This window comes from Sycon ciliatum, chromosome 7, assembly GCF_964019385.1.
Source record: "Sycon ciliatum chromosome 7, ocSycCili1.1, whole genome shotgun sequence".
Classification (NCBI taxonomy): domain Eukaryota; kingdom Metazoa; phylum Porifera; class Calcarea; order Leucosolenida; family Sycettidae; genus Sycon; species Sycon ciliatum.
Window position 1 is genome coordinate 26,571,758 of NC_088649.1, and position 15,068 is coordinate 26,586,825.

The 15,068-nt window shown below is 49.2% G+C and overlaps 1 protein-coding gene across 1 annotated transcript in view; it reads right to left on the reverse strand.

Moving 5' to 3' along the window:
• LOC135821225 (uncharacterized) overlaps positions 1-14,619 on the reverse strand; it is a 99,582-nt gene extending 84,963 nt beyond the window's left edge. Inside the window, exons 1-2 of the mRNA XM_065334289.1 lie at positions 14,501-14,619; positions 2,901-2,999 (exon numbers count right to left, since the gene is read on the reverse strand). Of these exons, the coding sequence (XP_065190361.1) occupies positions 2,901-2,999; positions 14,501-14,519 (118 nt within the window). The 5' untranslated portion in view covers positions 14,520-14,619. The remainder of the gene's footprint in view (positions 1-2,900; positions 3,000-14,500) is intronic.
• Positions 14,620-15,068: the final 449 nt, after the last annotated feature.

Consider the following 15,068-nt stretch of genomic DNA (forward strand, 5'->3'; position numbering starts at 1 on the left):
CGCTAAGCAAGCACATCTCCAGTACACCGGAGCGAAGCCTGCAACAGGCAGTCCCCAGGATTAGGATTAGTGGAGCCTGAGCAAGCACTCCGGTGGGCTCGGTAGAGACAGCTCTATCCCAGTTCTCATCGACAGCAATGGCAATGAGCACACCAGGAATACCGAGAAGGCCGAACTCATATGCCAGTACTTCGCTGATAAATGCAGCCTTGAGAATGACTTTGATGCCTCCTGCATAATGCGCTCTGTTCGCCTACGCTCCCAGAACTTGCTCACTACAATCCACTTCCGCCCAGCCACAGTGCGCCGCACCCTGCTTGCTTTCAACCCCAGGAAGGCCACTGGACCTGACTCAATACCTGCCATGGTGAAGATCTGTGCCGAACCGTTGGCTCTCCCACTTTCCCGGCTATTTGCCCCGTGCTTCCGCAATGGCTATCAGCCTGTAACCTACAAACTTGCAAATGTTGTGCCTGTTCACAAAAAAGGGTCAAAGTCCAATCCCAAGAATTACCGACCGATTCCCCTGTTGTCTATCATATCCAAATGCATGGAGTCGATAATCAACCGTGGTCTGTCCAACTTCCTGGAGAAAAATTCTACCCTGTCATTGCGGCAATTCGGCTTCTGATCGCACTCCAGCATTAGTGGCACCAGACAGCTGCCCAGGGAGGCCTTGTCAGGGTGCTTGCAGTGGACATCGCTGGGGCCTTCTACGAGGTCTCACGCCCAGGAGCTCTTCGCAAGGCAGAGCAATACGGTGTCAAAGGGTCCCTGCTCTGTTACCTGCAGAGTTATCTCCTAGTCCCAAGATCAAAGCAGTCGTTGGTGGCCAGGCCTCCACTACCCGTGAAATCCAGTCCTCGGCCCAACGCTGTACCTGATCTACATCAACGAAGCATAGGACCACCTACCTGAAGAGGCTAAACTCGCAGTATATGCCGACGACACCACGGTATATAAGTGTATCACAACGCGAGCCAATATTCCAGATGGAGTCGCAACGCTCAAGCAGGCTGTTGATGCACTTGCCGACTGGGGCACCCTCTGGCGAATTAGGTTTGACCCGACAAAGTCGTAAGCCCTCACGATCACCCACCGACGATCCCACCACCCAGTTCCCTCTACCACATTCCAGGGGACGGACGTACCTGAGGTGGATCAGCGCCGCCTCTTAGGAGTAACATTTGACAGCCAGCTATGCTTCAAGCAAGACATATGGTCTCTCGCAATACGCGGTGTGCAGAGACTCGGCTTCTTCCGCAAGGCTGCCATGGCTCTCAACCCATGATGCCGTGTCGTAGCATACCGTGGGTTTGTTCGGCCGATCCTGGAGTTTGGGATGCTGGTATGGTTGAGCGCAGCACCCTTCACACTAGCCCAGCTCCCAGCCATCCAACGTAGGGCATTGCACGTTATCGGTGATGGCTGGTACCTGCCTAGCCTGGACATCCCTCACTCTGTTGCGACCTTTTGCTACCTGTTCAAGCTCCACTCTCTGACTGGCCATGCCATGATCACAGCCCTCCTACCCCCGCCAGCTCCAGCCCGGGCCCGAGCCAGCGTGCGCAGAGTTGCGAACCACCGTCCATTCCAGCTGACCAAGACCTCAGTACCACCTCAGTCTCGGAACAATGTCATTCGGTCCTCCCCCCCCCCCCCCCCCTGTATGATTGACAGCTGGAATTGCCTCCCAGCCTCTATCCTCAGTGCTCCCCCCTTCCAGAAGGCGATGCAGACCTTCAAGAAGAAGGTCGATGACCACTTGAGGCAGTCTGACTGGGACTGGGCAACCGACCACCTCTAGCCTCCTCAGGGCTTATGCCCCTGCTTCTCCCACCCCAAGCCTAATTGTCGCCAATCGTGAGTAGCCAATCTCCACTGCTACCCTATTGCACCCTTCATTTGACACTCTTCTTTCACTCCTATTATCTGCTTGATTTTTTGCTATGTTCTGCTGTGTTCCAAATGAGATCCTCTCCTTGGTTCTAAATCTTCCATTTTCTCCCGTGCTTTTCCCCTCATGCTTATGCTTCCCTCCCTCACTTGGTGCGCCATGTGAAGATGCTGAGACCTCTGGTCGGTTGAGCATGGCAACCCCCACCAGCACCATCTCACCCCATGCTATCCCCATGTGCGTGCCGTGCCGGTGAGTTGTGTATTTTGTAAAAAAAAACTTTGTATGTTATAATTTTCTTGAGCGCCCGTTTTTCCCCCTTCATTATAAGTCAAGTGCAGTTTAGCGCGTACCGGTATCGGCGTATGATTTCCTTTCTTCTTTTTGCTTTTAGCATTTTATCGCTCCACAGGTAATCTCGATCTCAGGTACTCTCATAATCTTGTGCAATTGTCAATTTTGGTCCTGAAGTGCCCTCCTTGTAGCTTTGCTACCGTCCTCCTCCTTCCTCCACGCTTTTCTTAACCCATTATCACTTTGGGTTCAATGTAATTGGGCTTGTAGCCCATGTTTACTTGCAAATTCAAATAAGAATAAACATGCAAATTTGTAAGTTCGGCGCAATTATCGGCGATTTCCATTGATTTCGGCGTCTTTTCCCGATGACGGCTCCGGGAAATGTCTAAAGTTGCAGTCACCTATTGCAGATAAGGGATACAGAAATTCTGTTTGCATTCTGCTGAGGCACTAAAGCATCGATTTGCGCCGATTTTAGTTCGAAAATTGCATATTCGGCAAAAAAGATAGTTGAATTCTTTTCATAGCCAATGTTTCTGGCGAATTTTTCGGCCGGCTGATTTGGAAAATGCCTAGCTGTGTTGCAACTCCGAGTCTCGAACCACCAGCAAGGAATGCACATTGTCAAGTTGCCTCTGAAGCCGCCTGACGACCCAGAAAAAGCACTGTCAGCACTTTGCTGGCATGGTCTGATTGGAGTACTCACCTAGGCAAGTGTAGTTGAACAGATAACCGGTACACGAAGAGCATTTGTCCAGTGAGGAAATGATGCCACAGTCTTGCCGGCAAATGGCCTCAGTCAAATCTATGTGAAAGAAGACAAAAACCATCAGTTGTTATCTCGTTTGGGTGAAGCTCAATTCTCTGTTCTTTCTCGTGCTAGTTATGTAAGGCCGTTGAATGTTCTAGAAGCTGCCCGAATCCGTTTATATAAGCCTGATCTTTTAAACAGAAGAAGCCAGTTGTTGATCTGAAGTTGTTTTCGTAGGTCTGCAGATCACTCATCAACATCATATCACTTGGAATATCTGATAATATGTTTTACATGTTCATGATGTATAGCAGGTTGCAACCATACTAGGAACAAAAGGGGGGAGGTTTTGTCTGACTAAGACTTTACGGTCTTTCAAAAACAACATTGGTTTGCTGGTTGTGTTTTTATTTGAATTCGCAAAACCTAACGGACTGACATGTCCGATGACAAGGAAGCGAATGAGGTTCAAGGAACCCAGACATGGGAAAATGTGGAAAGAGAAACAGATGAAAAGAAAATATGCCAAACATATGCAAAAAAAAAGAAATAAAGGAGAAAAAAGGAAAAGGTAAATCGTGGTCACGGCTCTTAGAAAAGGAAAAGAAAGGGGAAAACGAGAAGATAAATCGTGGTCACGGCCAAAGCCCAAGTAGCGGCAGGACACAATATACACGTACCTGGGCTTACATACCACAACAACAAGAACAAGCATGCATGAAGCATGGGCCATGCCGCGCAGAAGCGGGAGACACCGACAGGAAGAGAGAAAAGAAGAGAGAGAAATCGAAGCCACACACACACACACACACACACACACACACACACACACACACACACACACACACACACACGCACACACACACACACACACACACACCTTGTCTTCTTTTCATCATACTCTCGCTTTTTCTCGCTCACGTCGGTCGTCCTCCTCACGTCTCTTCCTGGCACGCCGATCATCCTCTTCCCTTCTTTCTCGCCGATCCTCATTCTCTTGTCGGTGTGCCTCCATGCGCTCCTGAAACTCCTCGTTCTGCCGAGCTCTTTCCTGATCGGCTTGTATCTGGCGCTCCTGCGATTCGAGAACGGCATCTATCATAGATGGATTATGATCCTCCCGCTTGCAGGTTGTTTTTCGGGCAGGCTTCCGGCCAGGCTCAAGCTGACAAGCAACCTCGGACTCAGAGTCCGACGATCGGCGGCGGCGGCGAGAATGATTAATGGGAGATGATGCGACGGATGCGGCACCAGCAACACTGGTCGTCGATGCCTCGGTTGGTTCTTCTGATAGTGTTGCCACTGTTGGGGATGCAGGTGATCCGTCCGTAGCTGGGCTCACGGAAACAGTGTCCTCGTTGTTCCCTCCAGGACCGAGCGACTGGTTTTTGAAAAACAACGAGTGGTACAGTTGGAAATTACCCCACTCTTTGTATGCAGCCTGTGCAGTGGAGGAAATGGGAGGAGAGAGAGAGAGAGAGAGAGAGGGTAAGAGAGAGAGAGAGAGAGAGAGAGAGAGACGCACAGATGCACAGGCAAATGGAGATTTCAAGTTGGCATGTGATTTTATACGATACTCCCATTCGAGCAGCCAGCATATAAAGGGTATCTGCAGTTCCCAACGATACAATGCAATGGTGCATGTTGGATTGGAATTACTCTACACATCAAAGAGATTTCGATTAGTTGAATGCACATCGTATTATAATCTGAGTGAAGTATCATTTCATAATAATAATTATTATAATTATCATCTCTTTCAATTGAATTACCTTCAAGTCAAAATCATCTTCGACTGGAGCACCGGTCCTTGTCTTACTCCGGAACGTTTTGTACATCTTCTTCCCCTTCTTTCTCAATCCGTCAAGCTTGTTGTCTATGTTTGTTGCATTCAGAGTGGCCCAGCCGAGGGATTTGCCTTTCGCATTCATCCGCTCTGCGATCAAAGTGTGCTTTTCATTTGCAGTCAATGTTTTGCCTGCAGATCCCGCAAAGATCACAACGTAGAGCTCCATGAGCTCTCTCTCCATTGCAGCATCAAATAAAGACTTCGGCATGATGGAAGACGTAACAACACGGAGCTGGCAGAAGTCAAAATTCCAAAAAACTCAAAAGCATGCACACAGTCAGATCAATGCAGACGATAGAGGATATCAAAAGTGCTCCCGCGTGCCGCCGGAATCTGCATTCCACAGGCCTGCACAGTGGGGGGAAACCTTTTCCGTGTTTCCGCTGGCGGGAACGTCACGTGAGCAATTCACCTTGACAACTTTCCTATTCCGCTTGTTTTTTACGCCAGTCTGCCCTAAGCAAACAATTCCCACACTATCGACAGCCAACTCCAATGCAGCCACGGCTATGGAGAAGGCAACAGATCTCCACAAGTTCTTTATCTCCCAAAGCCAACAGTCCATCGACAAGACTGCCTGTACTACACCAGACATCAACACTACCCCTGACATCAGTCATACTCTAAATACAATCGCAGCAACAGTGGAAGAGGTCGAGAAGCTTCTAAGCAGTCTAGACACTGGCAAGAGCCCAGGCTTTGACAACATCCCAACTCGGCTCCTGAAAGAAACTGCAAAGGAAATCTCCCCATCTCTCACTAGTCTCTACAATCTGTCCTTCAGAACCGGAGAAATACCACAGGATTGGAAAGACGCAACTATTACACCCATCCCCAAGTCGGGCAACCCCTCCCCTCCTACCAACTACCGACCCATCTCCCTGCTCAGTATAACAAAAACACAAGAAAAAATAGTCAACTCGCACGGATTGTCCACCAGATATCCACAGCTAGGGATGCGGGGAAGCATGTTGTTACGTGTTTCTTCGATCTTAGTAAAGCCTTTGATCGTGTATGGCATCAAGGCTTGCTGAAAAAGCTGAGCCACTACGGTGTCGACGGCAAGCCTCACAAGTGGCTCGAAGCCTACTTGACAGGACGCAGACAGCGGGTGCAGGTTGAAGGCACACCATCCGCCTTCATACCAATACCAGCGGGAGTGCCCCAGGGCTCGGTCCTGGGACCACTTCTGTTCCTGGCGTACACCATTGACCTGCCAACTGCCTGTGAAAATGCTACAACCTCGTGAAGCCAGTTCGCGGACGACACCGCACTAATTTCCATTGCAGGCAGCTACATTGGGTGTGAGGCTGCGCTACAAAGAAGCGTCGATGCCGCAGCAGAATGGCTAGAGCGCTGGCACCTGCTAGTCAATAAAACGAAAACCGTCATCCTCCGGTTCTACCATGCTAACCGACCCCCACCACGACTACCCGAAATAAAACTTGGGGAAACCCTACTAGAAACAGTAACACAACATCGTCACCTCGGCATCATCTGTCAGCACGACCTAAGATGGTCAGCCCACCTTGACTTTGTGCTGAAGAAAGCCGTAAAATCTTTCAATATTCTCTTTAGGCTCAAATCAACTCTACACACTAAATCACTCTCTCTCTCGTTTACAAAACATATATCCTGCCTATAATTGAATATGCATTCATTGCTGTCACCCCGCTCTCAATCACAGCCCTTGACCGTCTTGAGCGAATCCAGCGCAAGGCGGCCAGAATCTGCCTCCATCTCCCCCTCTACACTCCTCTGAATCATTCAACACTGCTACATCGGCTCAAATGGCCGACAATGTTCTCTCGCCGCAAAGTGAAGCTCACCCTTCTTGCTCACTCCATAAAATACCAATATGCTCCACAACACATACAAATGCTCAACACCCCCGCTCAAGTTACGGCCCAGTACAGCCTTCGACACGCACGCACTTGGCACCTCCCACCCTCCAGAACCGATCGCTGTATAGACTCCCCACTGTACAAGTCCCTAGAATACTACAATGCCCTCCCTGCTAGCATTCGTGACGTCTCCTCTCGACCTGCTTTCAAACAAGAAATCTGCTCACTGCTGATTAACTCAATCTGCTCCTGCAGCGCTCACCCTCTCCCATACTTGTAAAGTTCAAAGTGATGTAAATCACTTTCCAACTGTTTAACCCACAATCTCACCTTCTCATATATTTATCTCTTATTGGCGATGGTGCCATCGTGAGAATAAAGAATTCAAACGCCACCACCAAAGCGCTGCCTGTCAGCTCTGGTCAGGTTGTGGCCTGGGATTGCATAGAGACTGTCAGAGTCTGATGTGTCAGCTCAGGTTTCCGGGACTGCACCGACTGATAGTTCATCAGGAGATTCAGAGTCAGACGAACCGATAAAGTACTACTACTGTGAATGAACAAATTTTGGTCGATGACAAACTTTGGCCGATCTCGAAAGGAAACTTTTGGCCGTCATTTAACTTTGGCCGATTTGGGTTTTCAAAAAAGAAATCGATTGGTATTTATTGCCCTCACATGCAGCGATGGCATAATAATGCATCATTTGCCTCTATGACAAATTTTGGCCTGCAATTTACTTTGGCCGGTTGGTACCCAGCGGCGAAATCAGCGAAATTAAATCGCCAGCGAAAATTAGTTGATTTACAGTAAGGCCACACTTTTTTTTTCTCTGTTTCTCGTCGGCAAATTTTAACAATAGGTATACGGGCAGGCGGAAGAAACAAAAGCCAAGGAAAAAAACAAGAACAATTTCTACTGAAAACTGTATACAGTTTACATGTATATGCGTGATTCATACAAGACACTGCCATGTATACCATGTATAGAGTACTACATTGTACAATCATGTACAGTCGACCTACCCTTATAACGATAACCTCTATAACGATATTACCCTTATAACGATATTTTTCTGCCAAACCAAATCACTCCATTCACTTGTGTATACAATGCCTTACCTCTATAACAATATTGCTAGAAAGGTTTGCTCCCCACACCGGAGCTCGCGCTATTCCGCCGACTTTACTTGACACTTGACTGACTCACGACTGCCATCCAGAGCACACGAGAAGTCCATCGAACCTTCGACTCGGCAAACCTGTAAGAAAGCACCACTCCCTGCTCAATACACAGTGTTTCGGGGAATTCACCCCTCATCAGTTGAGCTTGAGTAGGCTGAGGAAGATTGTGCCTGAAGAGCACCACTTATATAGTGCTGTCCAGGCACAAACATCACCAGGGATACAAACTTACAGAGACGCTCCGCTTCCAGCGCGACAAACACCTCGTGAACACCAGATAGCAGCGTGAGTCAGTGTCGCTCCTGGACCCCTGCCGAGTCGAAGGTTCGATGGACTTCTCGTGTGCTCTGGATGGCAGTCGTGAGTCAGTCAAGTGTCAAGTAAAGTCGGCGGAATAGCGCGAGCTCCGGTGTGGGGAGCAAACCTTTCTGACAAATCATCGCCGAAGTCGCAACCACTACTTCGTACAATATTGCTATAACGATAATTACCCCTATAACGATATAAAATGGGCTGACCAATCGACATTTTCCATTTTATAACAATATCTAGCAGGGAATATGTAGAGCCTACTACCCAGGTAGGGCAAGCTTCACTTGATAAGTCGTTGGGACATGACGAAATGCAATGGGGTACCAGTGGGCACCTTGCTGTGCACATATTGTGCATGTATGTCAGTTTTTATGCTATGGAGAGTGTAAAAATGAACAAAATCCATACATTATGACGTATGTGTATGAAATGAACCAGTTACCCCTATAACAATATTACCCTTATAACAATATTTCTTGGTATTTGAATTCTTTTATTCTCACGATGGCCTGTGGCCAATAAGAGAAAAATAATTACAGGCACGGGGATCAGATACAGAGAGATCAAAGTTTAGCTGCTTGCTGAGGCAGTAGCGATGGCAATACTAATTGGGAGTTAATCACGTAGGCTGGGCGCAATGGAGCTATAGATGTGCTGAGCAATGTGAGCAAGTACATACGGAAGAGATGACAAGTGGTAGGATGTTTGCTTTGAAATCTCGTCTGGGGTTGATTTGCCGGATGCTGGGTGGGATGCTATTAAAGAGATCAAGAGAAGCATAGATGGGGGAGTCTTTTAGCCGGTTTGTACGTGTTGTGGGTAGCTCAAAGGTTCGGGGGAACCTGAGCGTGCGAATGGGTTGTATTCGGGGTAGGTGAATTGCAAGAAGGTGTGGTGGTGCATATCTATGGTGCAGGCTGTGTGCAAGAAGGATATGGGAGAGGGTACGGCGGCTGCTGAGTGATGGCCATTTGAGTCGGTGCAGCAGCACGGAGTGGGTTCTGTGTTCAAAGAGGGGGAGATGCAAACAGAGGCGAGCAGCGCGCCGTTGGATGCGCTCAAGCCGGTCGTTCAGGGTTGCGGGGAGGGGTGAGAGGACAGTGCAAGCATACCCAAGAATAGGGCGGATGTAGGTTAGATAGATGGAGGAGAGAGCAGAAGTGTTTAAGGAATTGCGTAGTCGCAGGAGAAGGAACATCTTCCTGGTCGCTTTAGTGATGATGTAGTCAACATGCGAGTTCCAGCATAGATTCTGCTGTATGAGGAGGCCAAGGTGGCGATGCCTTGAGGCCACAGTGAGGTTGGTATCGTTAAGTGTGATTGATGGTGGTCTGGGAGGTGGCCGGTTGGTGTGGTGAAAGTGGATGACAGTGGTCTTACTTTCGTTGACCAGGAGATGCCAATCCTTCAGCCACTGTGCCGCGGTTGTCACAGCTGACCGGAGGTGCTCTTCTGCGGCTAGAAAATTCTCGTGAGCGGCAATGATGGCAGTGTCGTCGGCAAACTGGCTGCACTCAGTGTTGGCATTTATGCAGGCGGTTGGCAGATCAACTGTGTAGGCCGTGAACAAAAGCGGCCCCGAGACAGAGCCTTGGGGGACCCCCGCTGGAATGTTTAGCCATGTTGATTTGCTGCTCTCCACTTGCACACGTTGTTGTCTATTGGTGAGATAGGAGGCAAGCCACTGGAGGCATTTGCCATCGAGTCCGAGGTGGGCCAATTTTGCAAGCAGTCCTTGGTGCCACACCCGGTCAAACGCCTTAGAGAGGTCGAAGAAGCAAGCAATTACTGTTTGCCCGGCGTCTCTTTTCTCGGTGATCTGATGGATTAACCGAGATAGCTGCTGTGTGGTGCCATCGTTTGGCCGAAAGCCTGATTGGCCGTTGGGGAGGTGAGGTTGGATGTGCTTTGAAATGCGGTCAGCAACTATACTCTCTTGTACTTTCGACGTCACGCTGAGTAGCGATATCGGTCGATAGTTGGAGGGCTCGGTTTTGCTGCCCTTCTTGTGTGCCCTTCTGTTGCGTCCCTCCACTCTTGCGGGATAGTGCAACGTTCGAAGGAGATGTTAAAAAGGGTTGCTAGGGACGGCGCAAGTGAACTGGCTGCCTCTTTCAGTAGGCGGGTTGGTATGCCATCACAGCCCGGGCTCTTTGACGGGTCCAGGTTAGACAGTAACTTTGAGACCTCTTGGGCTGTTGTTTCAAGTGTAGTGAGGCCAGGTGTATTGGGTGTGGGGGAATGAATGGAGGGAAGTTCCTCGTGGCATCCTGTGACTGACTGTTGGCTCTGCGAGATGAAGAAAGCGTTCAGGGCGGTTGCTTTTTCAGCGGGGGTTGAGAGAGTGTGGCCCTGGGAGAGCATGTCTGGCAGAGTAGGTCGTTGTGAGGACTGGAGGCCGCGCATCAGTTTGTGTAGGTTTGGTGTGGAGTGGCTCGTCCCAGTGCCATTACTGACATATGTAGACTTAGCGATTCGGAGAAGGTGAGTAACTTTGTTGCGTTGGGTGGTGTATGCTGTCCAGTTGCAGGGCGTCCGGGTGCGCAAGTAGGCACGGTAGAGCCGGTGTTTTTCTCTGATGGCGTTAGTGAGCTCTGGGTTCAGCCATGGCTTTGCGGGGTGGCTAGTATGCCTCGGGGAGTGAGGTACTGCACAGTGCTTGCGGGCGCAAGTGAGGACTTTGTCCTTCCATGAGTGCCACAGGTTGTCTATGTTGGTAGTGTTCAGGGTGTCACCTTCCGGTAGCAGTTGTGTGCGTTCAATTTCGGATTTCAGACTGCTGATGCTTGGGTTTGACCATTTCCAATGGGTGGTATTATGGGTGGGAGGTGGTACGGCTCGAGGGGGTGCAGCGACTGGCTTGATTAAACCCCTGATGGATAGGTGGTCCGAGTTGCCGATCTGCGGGAGACTAGAGATAAGGACAAAGTCGCTGTCTACATCCGTGACGACGAGATCTAGGCAGGATTTAGGGTGCCCATTCTGCACAAGAGTGGGGGATGTGACATGTTGGTGTAGAGAGTAAGTTTGGAACAGCACTGCTAGATCCTCGCCAACAGCATCTGTCCTGTCAGAGTGGCACCAAGCGGCGTTCTTTGCATTAAAATCACTGAGGATAATCTTTTGCGTTGTTGTTGGTATGGCTCATATCAGTTCCTCAAGGTGCTGGCAGAATAGCCGATGGTCGCAACGGGGTGGTCGGTAGACGCATGTTGTGTTGATGGTGCTGTCGTTGGCTGACAGTTTCAGCGATAATAGGTCAAAGCTGTCTGGGGTTCTTGTAGGGACGAGTTCATGAGGTATAGTGTCGTTCACGTAGAGAATATCACTCCTCCACCTTGGCGGTCTGGGCGGTCTGCACGATGTAGTGTGTATCCACTGAGGGCAAACAGGGAGTCTGGGTCGTGCTGGGTACACCATGTTTCAGAGACAGCAATGACATCATAAGGTGGCGTTGTTGACGATGCTATTGCTGACAGTTCGTCCATTTTGGGGTAGAGACTGCGAGCGTTGAAGGAGAAGAAAGAGATGCTATTTTGTTCATTTCCGTTTTTCATAATTTTTTTTTTTTCACTGGTGGGACCTGGTGTTGATGATGATTCCAGTTCAGGCGTGGTCCATGGTGACTCCTGTAGGACTCTGGTCAGCTAGCTTATTTTGTTTTTGTTTTTTAGAGGCATGTGGATGTTGTGCGCCTGGGGGCGTCTGCTCTAGCTGGTGGCGTCTGCGTCTGCGATGTCCGGTGTAGAGTTTCCATTCTTCCTCCGCTGCATTGAGCTTCTGCAGGAGTTGTTCGGCGCGGTTTCCATCTTCCTCAAATAGGCTCTCGTCGTTGCTGTCGTCTTCCGCTGCCGTGCGAGGTGAGCCTGGCGAGTGGCAGTACATGCTTGCGCTGGGTGATAGTGCGCAGACTGCGCTCTTGTCGGCTCGATCGATATCTGTACTAGTTCTACGAGTACGAGTTTGGTGCTCATCAGAGGCACTGGCAGTGTGTCCGTGCTAGTCTGCACTTTTGCTGGGCTGGCTGTGTTCCGTGACTTCCTGTGCGGGTGAGCTGGCAGAGGTCACAGGGGACGCTACCTGTGCGTACAGTAAGCTGACCTGGCCTGTGGAGGCTGTCGGATCTGGTGCTGGATCGTCGTTTTGGGTCTGTGTGTTGCTTGTTTCGGTGATTTCCTGTACGAGTGTGCTGGCAGGGGCCGGGGTCGCTGCCTGTGCGTACGGTAAGCTGGCCTGGCCTGGCAGGGCTGTCGCCAGTGTTGGATCTGGTGCTGGGTCTTCGTTTTGGTTCTGCCTCGTGTTGGTTGAAGTGCGGGTCCGTGTGTTTTGTAGCTTGTTCGATTTAGGGCAGGAGCCGGCAAGGTGATTTTCTGAGTTGCAGAGGCGGCAAGTTGGCGCCTGGCCCTCATGCTTCACGCGGAAAGTATTGCCTTCGGCTGTCCGCACGAAAGATGGCACCTGCCTGCAGCCGTTGTTCAGGCGAACAGTTGCGAAGCGTACGCCTGTTCCGACAAATGCGCCCGACTTTGTGCGGGTACGGCCGTGGCGAATGGTGCCTTGCACCGTACCGTATTTTGTGAGTGCATGTATGATGGCGGCATCGGAGATCCAAATCGGGACGTCAAAGATGTGCACTTGCAAGGAGAGAGAATGGCGGACAGAAATATGTGTTTCGCCAAGAAAGAAACCGTGTTCTGCAATGGACTTCGTTGTAGATTGGCTGCAGAACGTTACCTTACAGGCTGATCCGGTAATTTGGACGGAGGCGACGTCAGCATAACCCTGGTCGATGAGGGTGTCCGCAATTTCTACTATCTTCTGGCCTGCGAGGCCGTCGACAAATATTACGGTATTGGCCTTCAATTCGGCCGGCGACATCGACCTCCACAGTGGCTCTGGGGGCTCAGGCTTTGGGCTGCCTGGCGCTGGGGAGTCATCCATGCTAGATAGGTAATACTAGTTAGAATAGCAGTGCATATATGCTTCTAGGGTGGGGACGTGGTCACGACACTCAGAGCTTCAAAACTTGCTTCTTACTCCTGGTGAGCTAGTTGTTGTTCGGTATGACGCAAATACCGTTATAAGGGTAGGTCGACTGTACATGTAGTCCCATACATGATTGCACTACATTATCACATCAGCCCACGAAGATCAGGCAAACTGCAACAGTGAGAGCATAAAGTTTGATTACGAGATGGCGAAGAGAACATTCATTTATCTGCTATCGCATCAACAAACGTTTCCCACTCGTCATCAATTTTAGGTTTTGTTACTTCAACGTTCTTGTGTCCGCTTATCAAACTCTTGTCTCTGCTTATCAAACTCTTGTCTCTATGCTGCTCATTTTTTCCTTGCCAGGGTCTATTGCTTGTGTTTTCTGCCTACGACATCGTTCCACAGACGCCAGTTGCCGCGGAACTCGTCCGACTTACGGTATTCCTGGGGTCCACGAGGCTCAGGCAGTGAACGACTGAAAGCTTCGTCATGACAGCCTTCATCGCAGAGAACGGACGAGGAGCGCTCCTTTGCTGCTGTGGTGCAAGCGTTTACAATTATTGATTGATGCATCTTCTGATCTAGCTGCTGCAGCATGTGCAGCGTACATACATGTACACATGTACGTAGTATGAACCTTTTTTTCTTCCGAAATTTCTGAAAACCTATGCAGGCGATGACGACAAACATAGAAAAAACAAAATGTGGCCTAACTGGTCCAATTTGCTGAATAAGCAACGCACATTGGTACTCTGAAAGTTAAAATTCACTCACATTGGTATTTGCTTTGGAAGTTGTATGGTTTTTGGTTATCGCGGTTGAAACTTATCTGGACTCAGTATTTCGGGTGTTTCCTCTGAGGGGAGGGCCATGTCTCATCGGCCTTGGTTTCCTCCTCCATTTTTACATGACCATGGCTGTTTCGGCGACGGCGATGAGCGCAGGGCATCCAATCCGCATCGTCAGAGGCAACAATGCAGGCCTCGTCGTCATTGCCCACCCCAGTGCCTCTAGGCTGAGGGATGGCGGACATTGGGGACTGGGAGCGATTACCTGCAAGCTGGAACTCTCCGCTGCCTCAGTTTGGTCGGCAGAGGATGGGTTGTTGTTGTTCTGGTTGGCATGCCCAAAGCCCGAAACACACGCCATCACACCGATATCTGCATGAACCCTGGCTAACAACAGACACTAAGTATTTTCTTTTGCATAGCTTCAGGATGAATAATTACTTGTTCGTACTTTCAAACGAGAACATGCTGTTTCCAGAAGATTCTGTTTGCTGAAAGGAGACCAATAAGTGTGCACGAAGGGAATGTGTAAAGTTCAACGGTAAGCCCTGGAATGTGTGATGTGGTATAAAGGGGCTACTTACTTGAAGCAATATAATTCATTAATTGATGTGAGTCTTTTTGCGCTAAGATGGTGCCATTTGAAAAGTCCTTAGGCGTCTTGAGAGCGCACAAGCGAAGGTTGAATGAAACTCCATTTAAAAGCCAACTGTGCATGTATGGGACACAAAATATATTTAGAAGTTGCAAGAAACAACTTAATAGTCATGAACAGTGTAACAGCATCCACTACAACTGGCACAGTTGTCCTCCTATTATCGTTATCACCTTTGATATTGTCATCAAGGTAGAGTTTGCTCACGTATTGCCACTGATGGTCTCGTTGTGACGTTGCATATTCTGATTGGTACATTCTGATCGTTTTTTTACTTGTGTGTTACACTGTTGTATTACATGATGCATGGAATGTTTGGGTTGGGTATCGTATTGTATGGAATATAATTTTACCTCATTTGCTCAACAGGTCAATCTATTACTACAAAAAGGCCAGAAAATCTGATTATAAGGAGATCAAAAGTAAAAGAAGGAGAAGATCAAAAGTGGATGAAGTGAGAGAAAATAACGATCCGTAAAAAAATTCTGCAAATACTT